This window comes from Pelodiscus sinensis, chromosome 4 (assembly GCF_049634645.1).
Source record: "Pelodiscus sinensis isolate JC-2024 chromosome 4, ASM4963464v1, whole genome shotgun sequence".
NCBI classification, from domain to species: domain Eukaryota; kingdom Metazoa; phylum Chordata; order Testudines; family Trionychidae; genus Pelodiscus; species Pelodiscus sinensis.
The window spans coordinates 111,627,751-111,648,545 of NC_134714.1; the positions used below are offsets into that span (position 1 = coordinate 111,627,751).

General features: G+C 42.3%; 1 protein-coding gene across 2 annotated transcripts in view; it reads right to left on the minus strand.

Moving 5' to 3' along the window:
- The window catches only part of PIK3C2A (phosphatidylinositol-4-phosphate 3-kinase catalytic subunit type 2 alpha), a 107,196-nt gene that overhangs the window by 16,943 nt on the left and 69,458 nt on the right, over positions 1 to 20,795 (minus strand). For both annotated transcript variants that reach the window (XM_075928066.1, XM_075928065.1), the window contains exons 15-25: positions 20,588 to 20,730; positions 19,815 to 20,003; positions 19,087 to 19,180; positions 17,199 to 17,293; positions 16,637 to 16,817; positions 15,993 to 16,097; positions 12,672 to 12,764; positions 5,658 to 5,787; positions 3,514 to 3,650; positions 2,136 to 2,305; positions 459 to 615 (exon numbers count right to left, since the gene is read on the minus strand). In XM_075928066.1, coding sequence (XP_075784181.1) covers positions 459 to 615; positions 2,136 to 2,305; positions 3,514 to 3,650; positions 5,658 to 5,787; positions 12,672 to 12,764; positions 15,993 to 16,097; positions 16,637 to 16,817; positions 17,199 to 17,293; positions 19,087 to 19,180; positions 19,815 to 20,003; positions 20,588 to 20,730 — 1,494 coding nt within the window. The remainder of the gene's footprint in view (positions 1 to 458; positions 616 to 2,135; positions 2,306 to 3,513; positions 3,651 to 5,657; positions 5,788 to 12,671; positions 12,765 to 15,992; positions 16,098 to 16,636; positions 16,818 to 17,198; positions 17,294 to 19,086; positions 19,181 to 19,814; positions 20,004 to 20,587; positions 20,731 to 20,795) is intronic.

The following is a 20,795-nucleotide window of genomic DNA, read 5'->3' on the forward strand; positions in this document are numbered from 1 at the left end:
ATAATTAAAATACTAAGGCCCAAAATTTCAGCCCAAAATTTGATGGAGCATCTGGGTACTACTATTAAATATTAATACTATTAACAACTACTCCCACCACCACATTTTGTGTTAGTTAATATCAGAGTTGAAGAAAAATTAGTATTTGAATTCTTAATATTTAGCAGTTACTTTAGTTATAGCTCTGTAGTATGAGGAATTTTACACACAATTTTAATTTTCACAATGCAAAAATTAAGGGAAACATGTCAGTAGCAAATGCCCCCAGTATTTTCACAGGAACATTGCTAAATTTCTGGTTTGTAGCTGCACATATTTAGAAGAACTTTTAAAGTATATATGCCAACAATTTATATTTTTATATAAACTGGGTTTGTCACAAGCTGCAACTCCTAGGCATGAACTCACTAAAATGCACAGTTAAATCACAAGAACATTATATGCAATAAAACTATTACCAGTGAAAGCAGGTTAAGGAAAAGGTTTGCTTGTTTTCTGATCAAATTGTAAGCTTGGCAGCAGAGATCCACAAACAACTGAAAACGAATAGTAGATTTTTCACCACCATTAATGACGTAGGCCATATCTGATGTTAGCACAAAAGGTGCTCGATCCCTGTTTAAAAAAAGCAAATTATACAGAGTTTATTCCCATGACTGTTTCTTGGACTTTCATGCACTTCCAGTTGCAATTTGCTAAATGCAATTACTACTCTAAAAACAGCATTTTTTCAAGAGCTAGAACTACGTATATTAATCACTGTACTTGCAGGAAGCAGGCCAGTTTCACTCACTGGGTATTAGCCATTTGTGCCAATACTAATGTAACTGTCAGTTTCAAAGGGGAGAATATTCTCTCCAAAGTAATCAAATCCAGTAGTTCATTAATACAAAGTTTTACTTTGACCAGGTAACAGCAGAAAATATTAATTCCCAGCCAAAAAGATCTTTAAACTAGAGTTGAAGTCGTAATTGTAAATCTACTATATTTAAAACATTCACAGGTCAGGGAATTAGAAATTTATTTTTATGGAACCTTAGTTACCAATTTTCAGACTTTCAAACTTAAATACTATCCTGATCAAAATACCACACTAGTACTTAATACCATCCAGCACATAAGAATGATCCATCCATCCATCCAAACATGAATTCTTTTCCCCTTCATCTCATCCATATGCTGACTGCCAGAAAGTTGGATGTTTCAACTCATCCTCTATATCCATTATAGGAAAAAGTTCTCATTCACCATTGGTCTGTGACCTAGACAGAGCCATTTACTTCTTCCATACTCCAAAATGTACAGCAGATAACACCCCTAAGTTCTCACCTTAACTCATTCAACTCCTGATAAAGTTTAAGGTACTCCATCATGCAATATAAAATTGTATGCCTTCCAGAACAGCACAGAGTAGCTATGCCACAAGTTATACAAAGATATTCCTTGGTAATCAGAACTATGATACAGTAGCTGGGGTCACAGTTGAAGTTTCCCAAACCATCTCAACAGTTAAAAGCTACTTTAACCTAATTTTAGAATTTCGTGGTTCCAAAATGTTTAGTGATATTCCTGAACGTATAGAAAGCAGAAAGCCCTGCAGAGAGTGCGGGGCCAGTGGGGGACTCACCTGATGGTCCTGCGCTCCCTGCAGGGCTTCCTTTTGAAATGTACAAGAGCCCACTAGGGCTATTGTATATTTCAAAGGCTTAGGCACAGTAGGGAGCCTGAGGCCAGTCCCCCGCTGGCCCCGCACTCCCTGCAGGGCTTCTGCTTTTGAACTGTAGCATGGCTCTTGATACAGTTCAAAGGTGAAGGCTCCCTTAACTAACTGAATAGTCGATGGAAATCCAACCGACTATCTGATTAGTTAATTAATCTGAATTTAACATCCCTACATGGAACTGGCAGTTTGGGTCACCCCACCCTTTATGCTCGTGTGGGGAAATAGGAGAGCCTGTCTGACCTCCTAGAAAGAACGCTCTGCCTCCCACCTGAGAGATCCACACACCCAGGTGCTCGATGAAGACAATGCTAAGTTTGCATAAAGACTACTTATCAGAATGTTTATCAGAATGTGGGGAAAAATGCAAAAAGGAAGTTGCTTGCATTCTCAAATGCAAAGCTGTAGAAAATACCTTTTAAAACTACCAAACATCTGTGCATGGCCCAAAAACTTTCCAAAGTCAATATGAAACATATGTCCCGTGGTTCGAAGCATTATGTTATCATTGTGACGGTCACAGATTCCCAATATGTAAGTGGCTACACAGCATCCTGCACAAGAATAGATGAAGTTTTCTGAAGCCTGAAATCAGCAAAAATAATGATATCAGAACGAATCTACTAATGGGGGGAAAATGTACTTCAATTTATCATTCATTTGGGGTTCACTTCTTACAACAGGGATGTGGCTCTGGGCAGCTGACATCTCTTAAGCTTCCCTCAGACTACTTGAGAAGCTATTCATTTAGGCAACATTCTAATCTATAGGCTGTACTGCTAAGGGGAAAAGAAATTTGTTGGGGTTTTTTTTGGGAGAGGCGGGGTGAGAATAAGGAGGAAGATAAGGTAGAGAAAAGGTCATTCAGAGATAAACATTTTGTCCTTTTCTTCTGCTTTGTTTACCAAATCTGCATATCCCTGCCTGGTAAAACTGAAGTGTTGCTTCTCCTTCAGATGCAATATAAGGGGGCTGTATCTCCTAACCCATGATTAAACCCAAAACCAGGTCTACACTAAAGAGTTAGATCAACCTAATTATGTGAACATGTGCACTACAATGTGCCTCCTACTGGAGTCAGTCATAACTTCACTTCCATGGGAGGCGTGGTACTTACACTGAGGTAGTTAGGGTACTGCATTGTCCATGTAAACACTGCATTGCTTACATTGCCTGTTGGCTGTCAGCCCTATTCAGGGCTGACAGAGCCTTCCCCACACCTCCAGCTCTGACAAATGGAGCCATCAGCCAGGCATCAGGGTACAGCTGTGAATCCCATGCCAAGCTGCCAGTTTGAGCTGCCAGAGCTGGGGTAGTGAGGCCCCAGGAGTGCTGGGATCCAGCTGCCAGTGTCCCACAAAGCCCCACAGCAGTTGGTGGAAGCACTCCTTGTGAGGATGTGCCCCACCAAATCAAGGAGCAAGCATTGCTTTGATTATTGTTGTGGCTGTTTGTTGACTTGTCCACACTACACAATTAAGTCTAAACAAGTCCTGAATATCATGCTTTTCCCTATTTTTAATTTTGGAATGAAAGATTTATTACATTTTAGGAGATACTTCCATAGACATTTCTGAAATGAATTCTAAACATTAAACTCCTGTTTCTAAAAGACTCCTTTTACACTTCTACAGTCAATTTTGATTGTTTTCTGAAATACATACAGTACAGAAAATTCAACTTTCCAAACAGTATAAAACAAAGATTGTTAGAAAACTTAGTGGCAGAATAAGAGTTATATTCTCCTGTAACTTAAAATGTTAATCACGTTAAAAGAAGATTATGGAAATTACCTTTTCATATTCTTCTTCTGTAGGATTATACTTTCGCAGCCATTCTGCAAGTGGCTTGTCTTTAAAAGATCCTGTCACTCCATATTCCACTTGAATTTTCCTAAGAGTATCTGAAGCTGGAACAAGCTCCACCATTCCTTTATATAAAAATTAAATTATGTGTTATATATAGAGGGGGAGTGCACACATGAGAGAAAGAATGCTCTGGTTTACAGGTTTTTTTTACATTATATTCTCCACTACCTCATTTGATATTGAGTTTCTTGAAGACATTTGATTTTAAAATGTAGGATCCAATCCCAGTTACAAGCAGTAAAAAAAAACCTGTGAACTTTGTCACCTATCTCTCTGCAGGCAATTTTACAATGTATACTACAAAATATATATAGCCAAATTAGGCTTGTGTTATTATGATCATCAGTTAAAGTGTGGCAAATAGTTTTTGGAGTCACAATAGGAGTTACCTGCTATCAGCTGCAAATTATGCAATTTGTGTTAAACTAGCATTAGATATAATCATTATCTAATGACTGTATAACATCTCACTGCACCATAAGTAATTTAGGTGATTAGCTCTGTAGTATAAATCGAGTGCTTGAGTAGAAAAGGCTCCAAGTTGACTTATTTCTAAAGAAATACAAAGTTCCCAATGTGTGAAGCTACAAGGGGCTTTATTTAGTAGAAAATGACTATTAAAAAAATAAGAGCTCCTATAGCTAAACCACAAAGTGGGAAATAATCCCTATTTGAATAGCAGGTTGTTTTGTGGAGGAGAGGAAGCAGCAGGCATAAGTCAGTTACAGAGTTTCCATTTTTCTTTCAGGCTAGGTCTACACTACAGGCTTCTTGCGCAAGAAGCTTTTGGCGGAAGAGATCTTCCGCAAAAACTTCTTGCACAAGAGAGAGTCCACGCTGCATGGATACTCTCTCAAACGAAAGCGCTGATAGCTATCCACTGAATGGCTACCAGGGCACCTGTGCTTTTTCCTCTTTCCTGTTTCTGTGCAAAAAAAACCCCGTTACCCATCCACACACACCTTTCTGGGCAAGAACTCTTGCACAAAAAGGAGCCCCGGGTCAGCTGGGGAGTCCTCAGTGAACCCCAGTCTCCATGCAGTGTGCCAGCTTTGAAATGTACAAGTCCCCAGCAGGGGCTCTTGTGCATTTCAGAGCAGCAGTGCAGCATGTAGCCTGGGCCAGCGCAGGACTCGGTGTCTCCCGCTGACCCCAGGCTTTATGCAGGAGCTTCTGCTTTGAAAGGCACAAAAGCCCGTGTAGAGCCCGGGCTCCATGCAGCGTTCCAACTCTGAAATGCACAATGGGGTCTTGTACATTTCAAAGGCGGATCGCGGAAGTACTTATCGACTAGTTGAGTAGTCGATGGAAATTCCATTGACTACTAGACGAGTAAATTAATCGCTACTTAACATCCTGTATTTAAACATCAAGGCATTTACTGTATTGTGAATCGTGGCCAGTCAAAATAAGTGTAGAAGAAAAGGCTGCCTCATTCCTGGGTAAATGTAGTAGAGTATGTGGTGTAAAATTAAATGGATTTTTTTTTAAATCGCTTTTTTAAAAACAAAGTATTCATATAGGTACACAAGTATTGATTTTCATATTTCTTTCAGAGTTAAATTATTCCTTCTGAGGGACTGCCGTGATGACAGTGGCTACAAACATTTTAACAGATCAATTTTGACCTAAATACATCTCTGAAAGTATCAAATAGGGTACCAGAATTAGCATTGCTACTGCTTTCTATCATTTCTTCTCAATTATGTTTTTCTCCACTGTTTTTCCTGCCATAGTGAAGTATCTAATTTGTGTTTGTTTTATTTTGGTTTGTTTTTTGTTCCACTGATCTCTAACTGCAAGGACCACAAGGGACTCAGTGGTCAAGAGCAGAAGTGTATCTCTAGCAAGTGGGAACAGATTATTCGTGATTTCAGTCAGTTTAGTTGCACAATACAATTAACACTGGTAAAGTAATCTTGCTCTAGTTTTTCTGGGTGCCTATTGCTCGCATTCTTACACATATCTGCCATCCACGAGCAACCTATGGGTTTGCCACTGTGCATAAATGTATCGTACTCCCTTTCTGCAGGGAAAAACACCGAGAAGTGTCTATCTGGCTACTGCACCTCTATCTTTTCCAGTTGAGAGACACTTGAAGAGAACCATCCGCAGGTCCAGTCCCCCCTGCAGCCAGATTTTGTCCATAATCTTTATCATCTGTAAAGCCAACATATCTTGTCGCAGATCTTCTCCAACCTTAAATAAAAGCAAGCAGAGAAAGGATATCATGAACAATGAACTAAAAAAGAAGTTACCCTGTGAAGTAACGATTGTTCTTTGAGATGTGCCCCATGGGTACTCCACTCTAGGTGTTGGGTCCCGTCCCGGCACCGCAGCTCGGAGAATTTTCATAGCCATGTCCCGCCAGCCCGCGCATGCGCGCTCCTTCAAAGCGCCGTTCGCGCCTTTGATCAGCCGCGCGCAGGCTGGCAACCGCCAGTTCCTCTCATCCGCTCATCTGAAAGAGAGAAGAAGAAAACCAGAGCGGGGAGGAAGGGCGGGTCATGGAGCACCCACGGGGCACATCTTGAAGAACAATCGTTACTTCACAGGGTGAGTAACTTCTTTTTCTTCTTCGAGTGGCCCCGTGGGTGCTCCACTCTTGGTGACTCTGGAGCAGTACCTAAAGAGAGTCCAGAGCGCTCCGAAATTAGGCTTTATGATCACGACTAAGTACTGCCGTAGCTACCGAAGAGTCCGAAGCAAACTGATCAACTATAGCATAATGTCTCATAAAAGTGACATTAGAGGACCATGTCGCTGCCCTGCAAATGTCCCGGAACGGAACTCCCTTCAGGAAGGCCGTAGTAGTGGAAACCGCTCTGGTGGAGTGGGCCTTTGGAGGGTTTGGCAGAGGTTTCCCTCGTATAGAATGGCACATAGATATGCATGAAACGATAAGTCTCGAAATACGTTGGGAGGTCAATGGTTGGCCTCTAGAACGGTTTGCCAATGACACTATTAAACGGTCCGTTTTCCTAAAGTCTCGCGTTCTATCGATGTAGAATGCCAAGGCTCTCCTTACATCCAGCGTATGCCATATTGCTTCTTGCACTGAGGCATGGGGTTTAGGGAAGAAGCATGGAAGAACCACTGGTTCATTAATGTGAAACACAGATGAAACCTTTGGAATAAACGCTGGGTGAGCTCTCAAAGTCTTTAGAAAAAACTGTATAGGGAGACGAAGCCATGAACACTGCTATCTCACTGACCCTACGAGCTGAAGTAAGGGCTAGGAGAAACAAAAGCTTGGTGGTAAGTACGTGTAACAGAATAGTGGCTAGAGGCTCAAAGGGAGGATGAGATAGAGCTTCCAATACTAAATCCAGATTACACGACGGTGGAGGGGGTCTGCGGGGTGGGTTGAGGTTCGCAAGCCCCTTTAGGAATCTTTTCGTAGTAGGGTGTGCGAATATAGAGAAGGAGTCGTCCATGTGATGAAAGGCATTAATCGCTGCCAAATGCACCCGTAGGGAAGCTATGGCCAGTCCATTATCCTGGAGTTGCAAAATGTACTCTAATATACGAGGTAAAGGTGTGGAATAGGGGTCCATGTTGTTAACCGCACACCATGCCTGGAATCTGGACCACTTAGCTATATAAATAGCTCGTGTAGAATCTTTCCTGCTATGTATCAACACCTTCTTGACCCGCTGGGAACAACACTGTTTGAAACTGCTAAACCAATGAGCATCCATGCTGTGAGGTGTAGAGTCTCGGGTTTCGGATGGCGCAGAGATCCGTTGTCCTGGGTCAAGAGATTTGGAAGGAGAGGTAGGGGGGTACGGTGCCTTTACCGACATCTGATGGAGCATTGAGAACCAAAGTTGATGAGCCCATGCTGGGGCTATAAGAGTTACTCGAGCCCCCTCTATGCTGATTTTCTCGAGAACCTTGGGTATTAGAACGACTGGGGGAAAAGCATAAAACAGCATCCGTCCCCCGTGGAGAAGGAAGGTGTCTCCTACTGACTGACGTCCTATTCCCGCTCTCGAACAATAGGTGGGGCATTTCATGTTGTTTTCTGTGGCAAACAAGTCTATTGTCAGAAACCCCCACCGCACAAATATATGGTTTAAAACCTCTGTGCAGAGTTCCCACTCGTGGTCGTGGGGAAAACGTCTGCTGAGTGAGTCCGCTACTAAGTTGTCGGTACCCAGAAGGTAGAATGCTACTAGGATGGTGTTGTTGTGAATACACCAATTCCATAACCGGACCACCTCCGCACATAGAGAACGAGATCGGGCACCTCCCTGCCTGTTGACATAGAACATAGTTGCCATGTTGTCCGTCATGATTCTGGTAGCTGTATCCCGTATGTGGGACTGAAAATGCTTGCAAGCATGTCGTACCGCCCGCAACTCGAGTATGTTTATGTGTAACATCATTTCTTGAGTTGACCAGCGACCCTGAATCGTCAGGTTGTCCATGTGCGCCCCCCAGCCTGTGAGGGAAGCATCTGTAGTTATCTGTCTTGTAGGCTGCGGACGATGAAATGGGATGCCCGTGAGGAGATTGCCCGGTTTGGCCAACCACTGAATAGACTCTTGAACATGTTGGGGTACCACCACCAGTCTGTGGATACTGCCTTTTGCCAGACTGTAAACCATGGCCAACCAATGCTGGAGGCAACGAAAATGTAACCTTGCGTTTTGTACGACTACGGTGGAAGCCACCATGTGGCCCATCAGTTGTCAACAGGCGCGTGTAGGAATTGTCGGAGTATGCGTGACAGTATGTACAAGGTCTTGAATCGCCACAAAACGCTCCAACGGTAGGTATGCCCGTGCCACAGTTGAGTCGAGCCGTGCACCTATAAAAACCAGGTCTTGGCACGGAATTAATAATGACTTTTTACATTTATGAGGAGGCCCAGGGATGCAAACTTGCTGGACACTGTCTGCACCATATGACATGCCTCCACATATGTTGAGCCCCTGATTAGACAGTCGTCCAAATAAGGGAATATTGTCACTCCCGTCCTGCGTAAATGAGCCACCACTATGGCTATAGTTTTGGTGAAGACCCGGGGGACGCACGCCAATCCAAACAGTAGAACCCGGTACTGAAAATGTTCGTTCCCTAATTGGAACCGAAGAAAACGTCTGTGAGCCACGTGAATAGCAACGTGGAAATAAGCATCCTCCAGGTCAAGGACTGCAAGCCCATCTCCCTTGTTCAATGACGGAATGATAGTTGATAAGGTCACCATCTTGAATCGGCATTTTCGAAGGTGGCGGTTTAACCTTCGAAGGTCTAAGATGGGTCTCCAGCCTCCCGATTTCTTCGGAGTGAGAAAATATCGGGAATAAAAACCTTTTCCCCAAAATTGTTTGGGTACTCTCTCTATTGCCCTGATTGCGAGTAAGCGAAGAACTTCTTGTTTCAGCAGTTGCTCGCGAGAAGGGTCCCTGAAAAGGGACGGGGTGGGTGGGGTGGAAGGGGGAATGGAGAGAAAAGGAATTGAGAGGTTGTACTTTACCACTTCTAGTACCCATCTGTCTGTGGTGATGTTGGACCACTGGTGGTGATATGATTTCAGTCGATGGTGGAAGACATGAGGAGTTTCGTTTTCTGCATTGACCAAGGGAAGCGTGCTTGCAACCTCGACGGGGGAGTCAAATCTGCTGTTTTGTTGAAGATTGATTGACTGCACGATTTTGTTGGGGCCGTTTCCGCTGAGGACGTTGCCTAGGACGCTGATTATCCGACATGCGTGTCTGTTGCCTGGGAAAATTAAAATCGTACCTTCTCTGATAAGGGTAATAGCGCCTAAGCTTAAAATTGGGCGTGTACATCCCCAATGTACGTAGGGTGGCACAAGAATACTTGCCTGAATGGAGGACTTCGTCAGTATTTGCTGCGAAAAGCTTAAGCTTATCAAAGGGGAGATCTTCAACTTTACTTTGCAGCTCCTTTGGTGCTGCCGCAGATGAAAGCCATGATGATCTCCTCATTGCGATACCCGTAGCTGTGGCCCGTGCTGCTGTGTCGGCCACGTCCATTGCAATCTGCAATGCGGTGCTACATGCTGCATATCCTTCCTGTACTATCACTTTTAGTAGAGGTTTCTTTGCGTCAGGAAGATGATGTAATAATTCCGCTAGCTTTGAATAATTATCAAAATTGTGGTTTGATAAATGAGCCGAGTAGTTTGCAATACGTAATAGAAGTGTGGCTGAAGAATAGACCTTCCTACCAAATATATCCAACTTCTTATTGTCTTTATCAGGGAGCGCATTTTTGTACTGTGGTGCTTTGGTCCTTCACTGTGCTGCGTCAACCACTAACGAATTGGGCTGAGGGTGATTGAATAGAAAATCTAACCCTTTTGCCGGCACAAAGTATTTCTTGTCGGCCTTTTTACTGGTAGGAGTAACTGAAGTTGGCGTTTGCCATATCTCGGCCGCCACTTCCATGATCGCTTCGTCAATTGGTAAGGCGATCCTTGCACGCTGCTGTGGACGGAGGTTCTTTAAGAGACGGTGTGTCTTCACCGGAACAACTGCCAGCTGTATTTCCTGCGTACCTGCTACTCGTTTAAACAGGTCTTGGAATTGTTTTAGATCGTCCGGTGGAGACAATTCACCTGGACAGACTGCCTCATCTGGTGAGGAAGATGCGCAGTCCGCTGGAGAGGTTTCTGGCTTGGGGTCCTCTGTGTCAGACAGCTGTCCTTCTTCCAGCTCGGAATGATCCTGTTGGACAGATTGGCTTGTCGATGGAGGAGGTGAGGTTAACTGTTGTGTGACTGGTGAGCGGCAGTTGCAGGATGATACCCTAAGTGAAGATAATATATGTTCATGGTGGGTACCGCCGTCGCACGAGCGATAGTAGTGCCCGTAGTAGTGCTCAGAACGTGACGGAGAAGAATGACGCGACAAACGTGCACTACTGTGTTGAATGTAATAGACGTGGCATGGAGAGCATCTAGAGGACCCATATCTAGATGACCGACCCGGTGAACGAGATTGTGAATGAGATCGCTTTGCTTCTAGATATACTGTGTCTCTATAATCACGCTGCCTGTATGCAACATGGATCGGAGAGACACTATAGTCTCGATACCGCGTACGCCTTGGTGGCGCTGGAGATGGTCCTGGTGAGAAAACTGGGGAGGCAGATCTGTCCCTCCCATGAGTCTTTGATAGAGCTTTCCTAGGTATTGAGGCACTGTCAGTTTCCATGGCAACTGGGGAGCTCTGCACAGAGTGAAAACAGAGCGGTGCCGGGGAGATCAGCTGTAGCTGCTCTGCTGTCGGTGCTGATAGAGTGCTCGGTGCCGACGTCATTAAATTTGCCGGTGGCGCCATGTCAGGAATGTGCACGGCTGGGTCCGGTGCCGCCAACGCCGGTGCCGTCACAAGTGGTGCCGCTGGAGCCCGCACCGCTGACGTTGATGCCTCTGAACCCAGCACCGGCTGGCTTGTCAATTTCAGCATTAGTGCTGTACCGCCAGCCGGCGAAGCTGAAGCCGATGCCAGCACTGAAGCAGCCCGAGCCCTCGGCGTTTGCGATCCCCTATCACCGGGGTCAGTAGAGCAGCAGGACCCCGCGGGGGTCAATTTGGAGGCTGCCGAAACCCTTGAGGCTGCCGGAGGGAGGGAGCGAGCCAGGGATGGCTTTGCCCTCTTTGAAGTCACCGGTCTGGGAGAAGCCGCTCTCCTCTTAGACTCAGAAGTTTTTGCTGAGGCTGAAAAGGGTATCGGATCAGGTTGCAGCGCCTTGTCAAACGACATCATCCAGAGCTTTAATTCCCGCTCTCTGCGGGCTCTGGGCGTAAGCTTGCAGCAATGGGTGCACTTTTGAGGAACGTGCGATTCACCCAGGCACCTTATGCAAGCGTCATGGCCATCAGCCGCCGGCATAGCTTCGCGGCAAACTGAACATTTCTTAAAACCAGGGGATCCCGGCATTGTTAGGAGCCGAAGAGAGTGGCTGGATGCCGACCTAGGCAATCTCTGTCTTTTTGCTGTTTGTCAATTTCAGCTTTCTTTAGTGCTTAGCCGTAGTGCTAACGGAGTTGATCTGAAGAGAAAAACTTTTTTTTTTTTTTTTTTTTTTTTTAACAGAACTGTAGAACTGGAACACGACTAACCCTAAAAGTAACTATTTACACTGAGAAAAAACGAACTAATAATGCTAATGAGAAACATAGATCTAACAATAGAGGGAGCTCCGACCGCGACCTGAGGCAGTTGAGAGGAACTGGCGGTTGCCAGCCTGCGCGCGGCTGATCAACGGCGCGAACGGCGCTTTGAAGGAGCGCGCATGCGCGGGCTGGCGGGACACAGCTATGAAAATTCTCTGAGCCGCGGCGCCGGGACGGGACCCGAAACCTAGAGTGGAGCACCCACGGGGCCACTCGAAGAAGAATATACTTTTTCTTACACTGAGAATGACTTGTTTCATCTGCTATTAAGTGTAGAGAAAGGGTAAATGATGGGCCATAATGAAGCCCGCATACATAAAATACTGATATTCAGGTTATACAATATACCTCAAATATCTCAGTAAGCCCTTGAAAGATGATCACAGTATTTTTTTTTAATCTTACATTTTCACTTCAAGAATAGGTGGGGAAGAGGTAAGCTGGTCTAATGGTTAGCGTGCTAGACTTGGCCTTGGAAAAGGGTTTCAATGCCTAGCTCCACTATGGACAAGGTGTGATTGTGGGACAGTCAGTTTATCTAGATAGATTAGATTCGATTCCATAGAGACAGTGTATCTGCCTCAATTTCCCATCTGTAAAATGGTCTAACAGTATTATCCTAATTCACAGGGTGGTACTGTTGTGAAGATAAAATACATTAAAGATTGTAAAGCATTAAAATATGACCGCAAGGGGAGTTATGTAGTTACAAAAGTTTTCAGCCTTCTACAAATGTTAATCACTCCTGTGGCGTAAGCTATTTTCATTCATTCTTGTTACTTAAGTCAGTTTACTTTCTAAATATAAAGAGCAGATTCAAGATGTATCAAACAGCATAAAAATGTGACAAAGTGGGCTAGTTTTGTTAGTATCAGCTATCAAAACCCCATAGCTTTCCTCCAGTAGAACAGAAAAAAAAAAGGCTTACTTTAAACATAACATTAATTTCTTCTCCCAGAGGATCTGCATTCACCAATGTAACTTTTAGTGGTACTGCATTAGAATTGAAGAAGGAACATGCCTGCAAGTACATTACAGTTTAATCATTAGCAGGATAGTGACTGATAACACTGTTGGCTTTCAAATCCGATAGAATACTAATAGTTTGCAGATGAGTTTTAAAATTGCTAGCATGCCTCAAAGTTTCTAATATTTGGAATGTTTGCCCATCCTATGAACAGTGCAGATTCTGAGATCAATGAATTGGCAATATATCACAGAGTAGAGTCTATAGTGTGCTTGATCTCAAACACCCATTCCTGAGAGCATCAGACAGCCAGTAACTAAATTTTGGTGCTTTTGTGAGTCTAAGATTTTTAAATTGTGATGACAATATTTAATCACTCATATCTGACCTATATATTTAAAAATTAAAATGTTTCATTCCTCCCTGATTCACCACTCTATAAGTCTAATACATTGGAATGGAGTTTAATCTTCCAAATACTTATCTATTGAATGCTCAGTTCTGACATGCCTGCTAATTAATAGTAATGACTACATTCCTCATTTTGGTCACTCGGCCTCTTCCCTAACAATGTCTTCTACAAATAATTACCATAACATTTTATTGGCATACATATTAAAATACGCCAGTAATATTTATATAGAACTTGAAATAAATTTAAAAAAAATTAAATAGATTGTTCTGCAGTTTGGAATCATGAAATGTTCAGCATTTTCCAGAAGTCTGCATTCTATTTCCCAATATATAGTTGCAGGGCTGCAGAGAGCTTTTGGGGGGCCCTTAAGTGGGGTGTCAGACTGCTTGCCCCATGCAAGCAACACTGGCTCCTGGTCCAGAGAGCTAGGCTCAGCTCCCTGCAACACTGGATCCTGGTCCAGAGAGCTAGGCTCAGCTTCCTGGCTCTAGGTGTTGCAACCTATCAGGCAGGGTCACAATGCCACACAAATACCAGTGCATGGTGCGGTGACTGTGTCAGGTTGCAATGCCACTTGCGCTGCTCTTTTTGCCCCTCCCTCTTGGTGGCCTTATATGATGGACACATCTATTATCCTGATTTTGGTGGGATAAACATGCCCCAAGGAAAACACACCCATGCCTCTCCCCAGATGCTTTCACAACATCTTGGATAGTCTGGGCCTTTAGACAAAAACTACTACATCTGAACATCTATGGACTAGAGAGACAGAGCAGTCTCCATTTGCACCAGGATTATGGGATTTACTCCCTTTACCATCAGTTTGACAACAAATGGCATAAAGTCCATGCAGGTATTCAGGCTTTCAGCAAGGAAATAGTGGGTAATACATCTGCTTACTGTGGCCAGGAACCCCTTAACTTTTTTTGTATACATGCCAGTATGGCAAGATAGGATATTTTCTAAAACGAAATAAATAAAAAAAGAGGGGATAGACAGTCTAACTGAAGCAGCTATTCCAAGTTGAATTTATTACTGCCCCTGAACTGTAAGTTTGAGATATGAAGAGAATACAAATTTAGAGTTTTCTCCTGTGTCAGCTTCCTACTTTCTACTGATTATGTAAATGTGGTTCCTTCAATACACCTTCTCCACCAGGTCCCTCGTAGAGATTAGGACCAACGTTCAGTACATGCAAGCATGCTTTGATATTAATTTATTCAACAGTTTTACAGCTTGCCATTTGTCTCCCCCACACTCACTAGAATCTTGTAACAGCAGCTTCCTCCCCCAAATTCTAGTTTGCTGGTTTTCTATTTAAGTGTCAGAAATGTTAAAGCTTATACAATTTCTGAGATCGGTCCTCTTTTCGCAGCATGCAATTCAGAACTTGAGTGTTTTCTTGTCCCAGCCAGCATTCTGCTTGCATTTATACTTTCAGCCTCATAAGGGAATGGAATTATAACCTATTTTACCACCTTAATATATAGTACGCAGTGTGTAAATGTTGTACTATTAAGCATGCAATATGGTGTATGCAATTTGTGCTTCAAAGGCTTTGAAGACTGTTGGACCTTGCACATATTTTGCTGTTGAGCATGTATCCCCTCCCTTCAACAACCCACTAACTAGCCTTCCCAGTTGCATAAAACCACCTTTGCCTCCCTACCATTGAGTATCTGAGGATCACATTGTCACACAGCTGCCTAGTTCCATCACAATATATCCTTCAAAATATTAACAGCCAGTCTTGTACATTGTTTTCCTTTGACCATAGCTGGTAGCAGTCTAACTGGTCGATTCACATGCTTTGAGTGCAGGGATAGGGTCCAGAGTGAGGATTGGGCCACATCTGATGAGGTTCAACAAGGACAAGTGCAGAGTCCTGCCCTTGGGATGGAAGAATCCCAAGCACTGTTACAGGCTGGGGACCAAATGGCTAAACAGTTCAGCAGAAAAGGACCTGGGCATTACAGTGGATGAGAAGCTGGATATGAGTCAACAGTGTGTCCTTGTAGCCAAGAAGGTTAATGGCATGCTGGGGTGCATCAGGAGAAGCATTGCCAGCAGACCTAGAGAAGTTATTATTCCCTTTTATTTGGCAGTGATGAGGCCACATCTGGAGTATTGTGTCCAGTTCTCGACCCCCGGACTATCGAAAGGATGTGGACACATTGGAGAGGGTCCAGCAGAGGGCAAACAAAATGATTAGGAAGCTGGAGCACATGACCTATGAGGAGAGGCAGAGGGATTGGGGCTATTCTCAGTAGTGACGGATGGCACAACGAGGAGCAATGGTCTCAAGTTACAGTGGGGGAGGTCTAGGTTGTGTATTAGGAAAAACTATTTCACTAGGAGGGTGGTGAAGTACTGGAATGGGTTACCTAAGGTGGTGGTGGAGGAATCTCCATCCCTACAGGTTTTAACAAAGCACTGGCTGGGATGATTTAGTTGGGGTTGGTCCTGCTTTGGGCAGGGGGCTGGACTCGAACTCCTGAGGTCTCTTCCAATCCTAGGATTCTATGAATTTTCTTCTGTTATTGCACAACGTTTTATGATTTTCATGTAGGACCAGGTCCCTGCTGCTAAATAACGAAAGCTCCACTGGGTTCTGATGAAGCAGAAAATTAGTAAAGGTCATCCTTAAGTCAGGCCTTGGTCTGGCTGTACACTAAATATTGCCATAACTGTCGTCTCTCTGCTCAATTAATTTTATTGTCTGGTTCTAAAGGCTCTTTTTTAATAAAAGTTTCCCCACCAATGTAACACTTCTCATATATATATATGAAGTATTCCTTTCTACAGGTTGAGCATTTCCAGGAATTGCAAGCATGCAATGTTGATTTAAAAATCTTTCCATACTGTACCTTGACATTTAATTCTTTTGCTACAAGGCTGGGATTGAGGGGTAAACGGCATTTCTTCTTTATGAAAAAGGACTGTATACGTTCCATACCACTTTGCAGGACAACCTGAGAAGCAAAAATGCAAAACTGACACTCATCCATTAAAATATCTACAGGGAAATTTCTGACAAGCAAAGTAATTATGCAGAATAGCACAGCCAATGCCCTAATTCCTGAAGAGTACCATAGGATTTTAAATGATCACAGTAATCATTTCTATTTTATTTATCCAAAAAACATAACCACATCAATACAGCCCTAATACCATCCACGTGAAATTTGTCCATACTGATAAATGCTGCCACCTCGGTCTATAAAATTATATAGAGCTAGCAAGGCCAAATGGGGCCAAATTCTGTAGAAATATCAATTTATTCCATTGCTATTTCCTCTCGCAACCACTCCTCCCACACAGCTCTGGTTAACAGTTGAAGACTAGTGATTACCAAAATGTGTTGATTTTTTAATAATTATTCTGTTGAAACACATCTTACTATACTTTTATACAGGGCTGTACTGAATTTCAAAGTAAATTTGCTCAGCTTTAAAATTTAAGTCAGATGTATCCCCCGTAACACATAATATTAAAAGTTAAGCTTACGCACCTGTCTAGAAGATCCACTTGTTTGTTTTACTTTTTCTGCTATCACTCCCAAAAGCTGTACCATTCTGGTCTGCTTCTCCAGCTCTTCCCTTAGCCCTTTCCCACAGACTGAGAGGAAGGCACCAAGAATATGCTCATACTTTACCCCAAACTTTGCATCATGTAGGGTATCCTTCAGAAGCCTGAAATAGCAGATATTTAAGTTACTATTTTGTAGGAAAAACTACTATTTCCTCTCTAAAGGGAACATTTTGGATGAGTTAAATAGCAAACCCTTTTTAAAAAGTCTGTTAAGTGACATTGCACAGCGCTGAGCATGCACACACATACATACAGTTACTGATTTACAGAAAGTAACACAATTTTGATATTTGTGTGTTTGATTCCTGTGGATTCATTTGGTCTCCTTAAAAGGAACACTATCTTTTGCACATAACCCCAACCTGATGTAACATTCATTGATCTATCACTCACGAAAGAAAATGTAGTATTTAGACAGCATATTACTTTGTTCTGAAGACATCAATATTACTGTACTTATATAATGAAAGAAATGTTCTTACCAATACATATAGTGTGCTATTCGAATATTTCCTAATGCCCGGGTCAAAATGAATCTGAATAAAGAGCTGTCTAGGTAGGTTTCATACTTCAATGCCTAAATGCAAGAAAATTAGTCAATTTTTAGATTAGATCAGTGGATTTCAAACTACAGGTTGTGACTCAGTACAGGGTCATGGAATGTCAGGCACTGGGTCACATTGCTGCAGGGTGATCAGGTGATCAGTGGAACTGCTAAAGGCAGGCTACTTGCCAGCCCTGGCACTGCAGACTGTGTTGTGCCCAAGAAGTGGCCAGCATGAGACCTGGCCCCTAGGTGGGGGAAGAGCATATAGTGCCTGCCTTAGCACCCCCTGCTGCACCAGTGACCGGGGGGCTGCTCACGGTAAGTCCCTCCTGTCCTCCCTAAGCTGCAGCCCCTTCCTACACCCCAAACTTTCATCCTCAGCCCCACCCTGAACCCACACTCTAATCAAATTACGGATCACTGACAACAATTTTCTTCAACTGGGTCATTAGAAAATTTTTTGACAACTACTGGATTGGATTAAACATTCCCTTTAGTTGTTTCGGGAGGGCGGGGAGAAGGGGGGATACCTATACAATTTAAAGTGCAGTGATGGCCAAAGGATCTTGAAGGGTCCAGAGCAGAATAAACCCATGAGATCTGAGTATTATTGAAAATAGGTAAAAGTTAGATGACTGAAAAACTAAATTTAACACAGACACCTGAAGGGTATGTTTCATAAATATGGACTATATATTACAATAAATTATCAAGGCTGTAAGATGACATTTTGTGCCCCCACCCCTACTCAGAAAACTTCAAACTGTCAAAATAAATATCTGCCCAAATGTACCTTGTCATTAACCTATTGCCTTTTAAGTTCACTCCTTTGCTTTCTGCTCAATAAATAAGCTTATGCAATTTATATGGGATATAAGACTGCCTGGTTTGTCACACAAGACCCTTAAATTGTATCTCTATTGTTTAGCGTTTCCAATTCATCTTATTGTGGTGTTTCCCTCTCCAGTGGCTCTGTATACATATCTGTCTGGTTTGAGACAAAAGCAAACAAAACCAAACCCACCCCACTTGCCATTTCTACATTTTTGTGTTTTATATTGTAAGAGGCCATCATTACTCTCTTCTCATACTACTATGAGATGGCCTTGATCTGGAGGCACAGATTAACTCCACACTTAGATAATATGGATAGAAAAAGAATTAAAGATTGAAAAAGATACAAGGTGTAAAACTGATCTCCCTTGATTATATGATAAACAGCTACCAGTGTGTCTCAGTTCCTTCTTTCAGCAGCTATGCTCAAGAATTCATGCAAAGATAGGACAATTGGTCTGTTTCAACTCAATTCTAGAAACACATGTTAAGAAATAAAATTAACTTTGGAGGAATTACTTCAAGTGGTTTAACGCTTTACAGGACCCTCTCAGTCAAAGAAAAATGGGGGGAAAAACAACCTTAGTATTGCAACAGAAACCTGAAAGGTTGGCTGGCTTAATATGAAAGATAAAACAAGTTTAAGGCTCTACTGGTAACACATGGCAAATGCTGGAGATGCTAGTTTCATTATATGCAAATTTATATTTTGTTTCATTGTGTGTTTGCCTTTTATATAAAAAGTAAAAATAAAGTTGTACATAGATGTGTCACACGTATATAGAAAGTGCTAGTATAATTCTTTTTGTTTTACTTAAATTGCTTAGTTTACATACTGGGTTATTTAAAATTATATATAGCACCTCCCTGTATCTATGGTAACACTAATAAAAAGCACCCAACTGTATATTTTGGGTACTAAGCACCAAAAATAATTTTAAGAGTTCTAATATTGGAAAATGAACAAAAGGGTAAGCAATAAATGTCACCTGCACAAATTGGGGAAGAAAATCTGTCAACTCATCATCACTTATTGCCTCAATCCAGTTCACAGCTGTGGTTCGTACTTTCTGATCTGCAAACCTACAAAAGCATCACAAGTACATTACTTGTTTTTATCAGCAGAGACATGCATGAAACACCAAGTCTCAGGAGCTAACTTTTTTATTGTAATAGTTCTTGCATGCCCCCTAATATCAGGCCCTCTACATACAAAAGCATGTACATACTGAGGTGCAGGGATGCCCATCTCTAACTATTATTTTAGCACCTATCTTAAATAGCAAACCCTTAATCTCATATTAAAGGGATAGATTTGAGGTCAGTCTACTCTTGTAACATCACAGTAGGACATTGATTTGGCTGAGTTTAATCAGAAATTAAATCAGCTTTTGAAAGACAGACAAAAGCTGAGGAGGTTTTTGATATAAAAATGTAGGCTATATTTTACAAAACAAGAAAATTCAATCCTCCTATGAATCATCGTTCAGAAGTCTTCTATTGGTAACCAAACCTTTTATGTGCACTTTTTAAATGATAAATCTGTTTAATAGCTACTGCTAACCATGAGTGTCAAGGAGATAATTTAAATCAATGGAGACCATAGCTTGTAAAAAAATTACAGAATGCAGTGGAAATCATTTAAAATATATTTTTCAGTACCCTACAAAACCGGTAAATTGTGCTTTTCTTTCTATAATTCATAGAGTTCACTTACTTTGAATCTAGTAGTTCCAGTGCAGTCAAAGGAGGTAGTGGAGGCCACTGCTGAAGCAGTGAGTATATCTCAGGCAGACTTCCCCAGTCCCAGTGTGGGGCACTAGCTAATATTTTTGGAAGGCTGTTTTCATGTCCATGGCAATAATGTCGCTTCTCCCACAAAAACTCTTTATCTCCCTTTGATAGCCTGCAGATAGTCCAAACAACAGTTTAGTTTATAACAATTATTGTTACTCTGAAGAAAACCAAAGCAGTTGCCAAAGGGACATACCGGTAAGTCACTTCATCTACCTCTGAGACTGAATACAACCTAAACATTTCAAGAAGGTAGTCAGGAAGGTGCTGCAGAAATGGGAGATTGTTGCTCAAAGCAATTACAACTTTATTGCTTTAAGTTTCACCAGAAATTGAACAGGGCAATGTTCCAAATGCCATACTTCAATGTTAGTTCAGCACAGATGACAGGAAGACTGCCTCCTACAATATCCTAATTTCTCCCAGTGATTTTGAAACGTATTAACTGTTCTGTAAAAGTTAACTTACTAAATAAATAAAAATTTGGTCCCTTTTTGTCAGTTTTACTGAAACTTCAAAAATGAGAACTGCACACCTAAATCCAAGCACACAAGTCTCATTTGTGTAAAGGAAAGGGAGCATATTTGGCTGTAAACTGTCAGCCTTTAGTAAGGAGGACACATTATGTATTTATTTCCCTCTCCACAGAGTTGCTTACATGTAAAAAGATAAAATCACACAAATAGATGAACATACCCGAGGGTGCCATCTTTAGCAAGAATAGCAAGAAGACGCTCCTTTACATTTTTTTCCAAAGTTTCTACTGAACGATGTACCAAACCGGTTGCAGCTTGAGGCACTTTGTATACAATATCAAAAGCCAGAGAGGGAAAATCAACCTGAAAAATTAAAACAGAAGGCCATTTTAAAAAGCTTTCAGAAAGCTGAAAAGCTTCCTGAACAC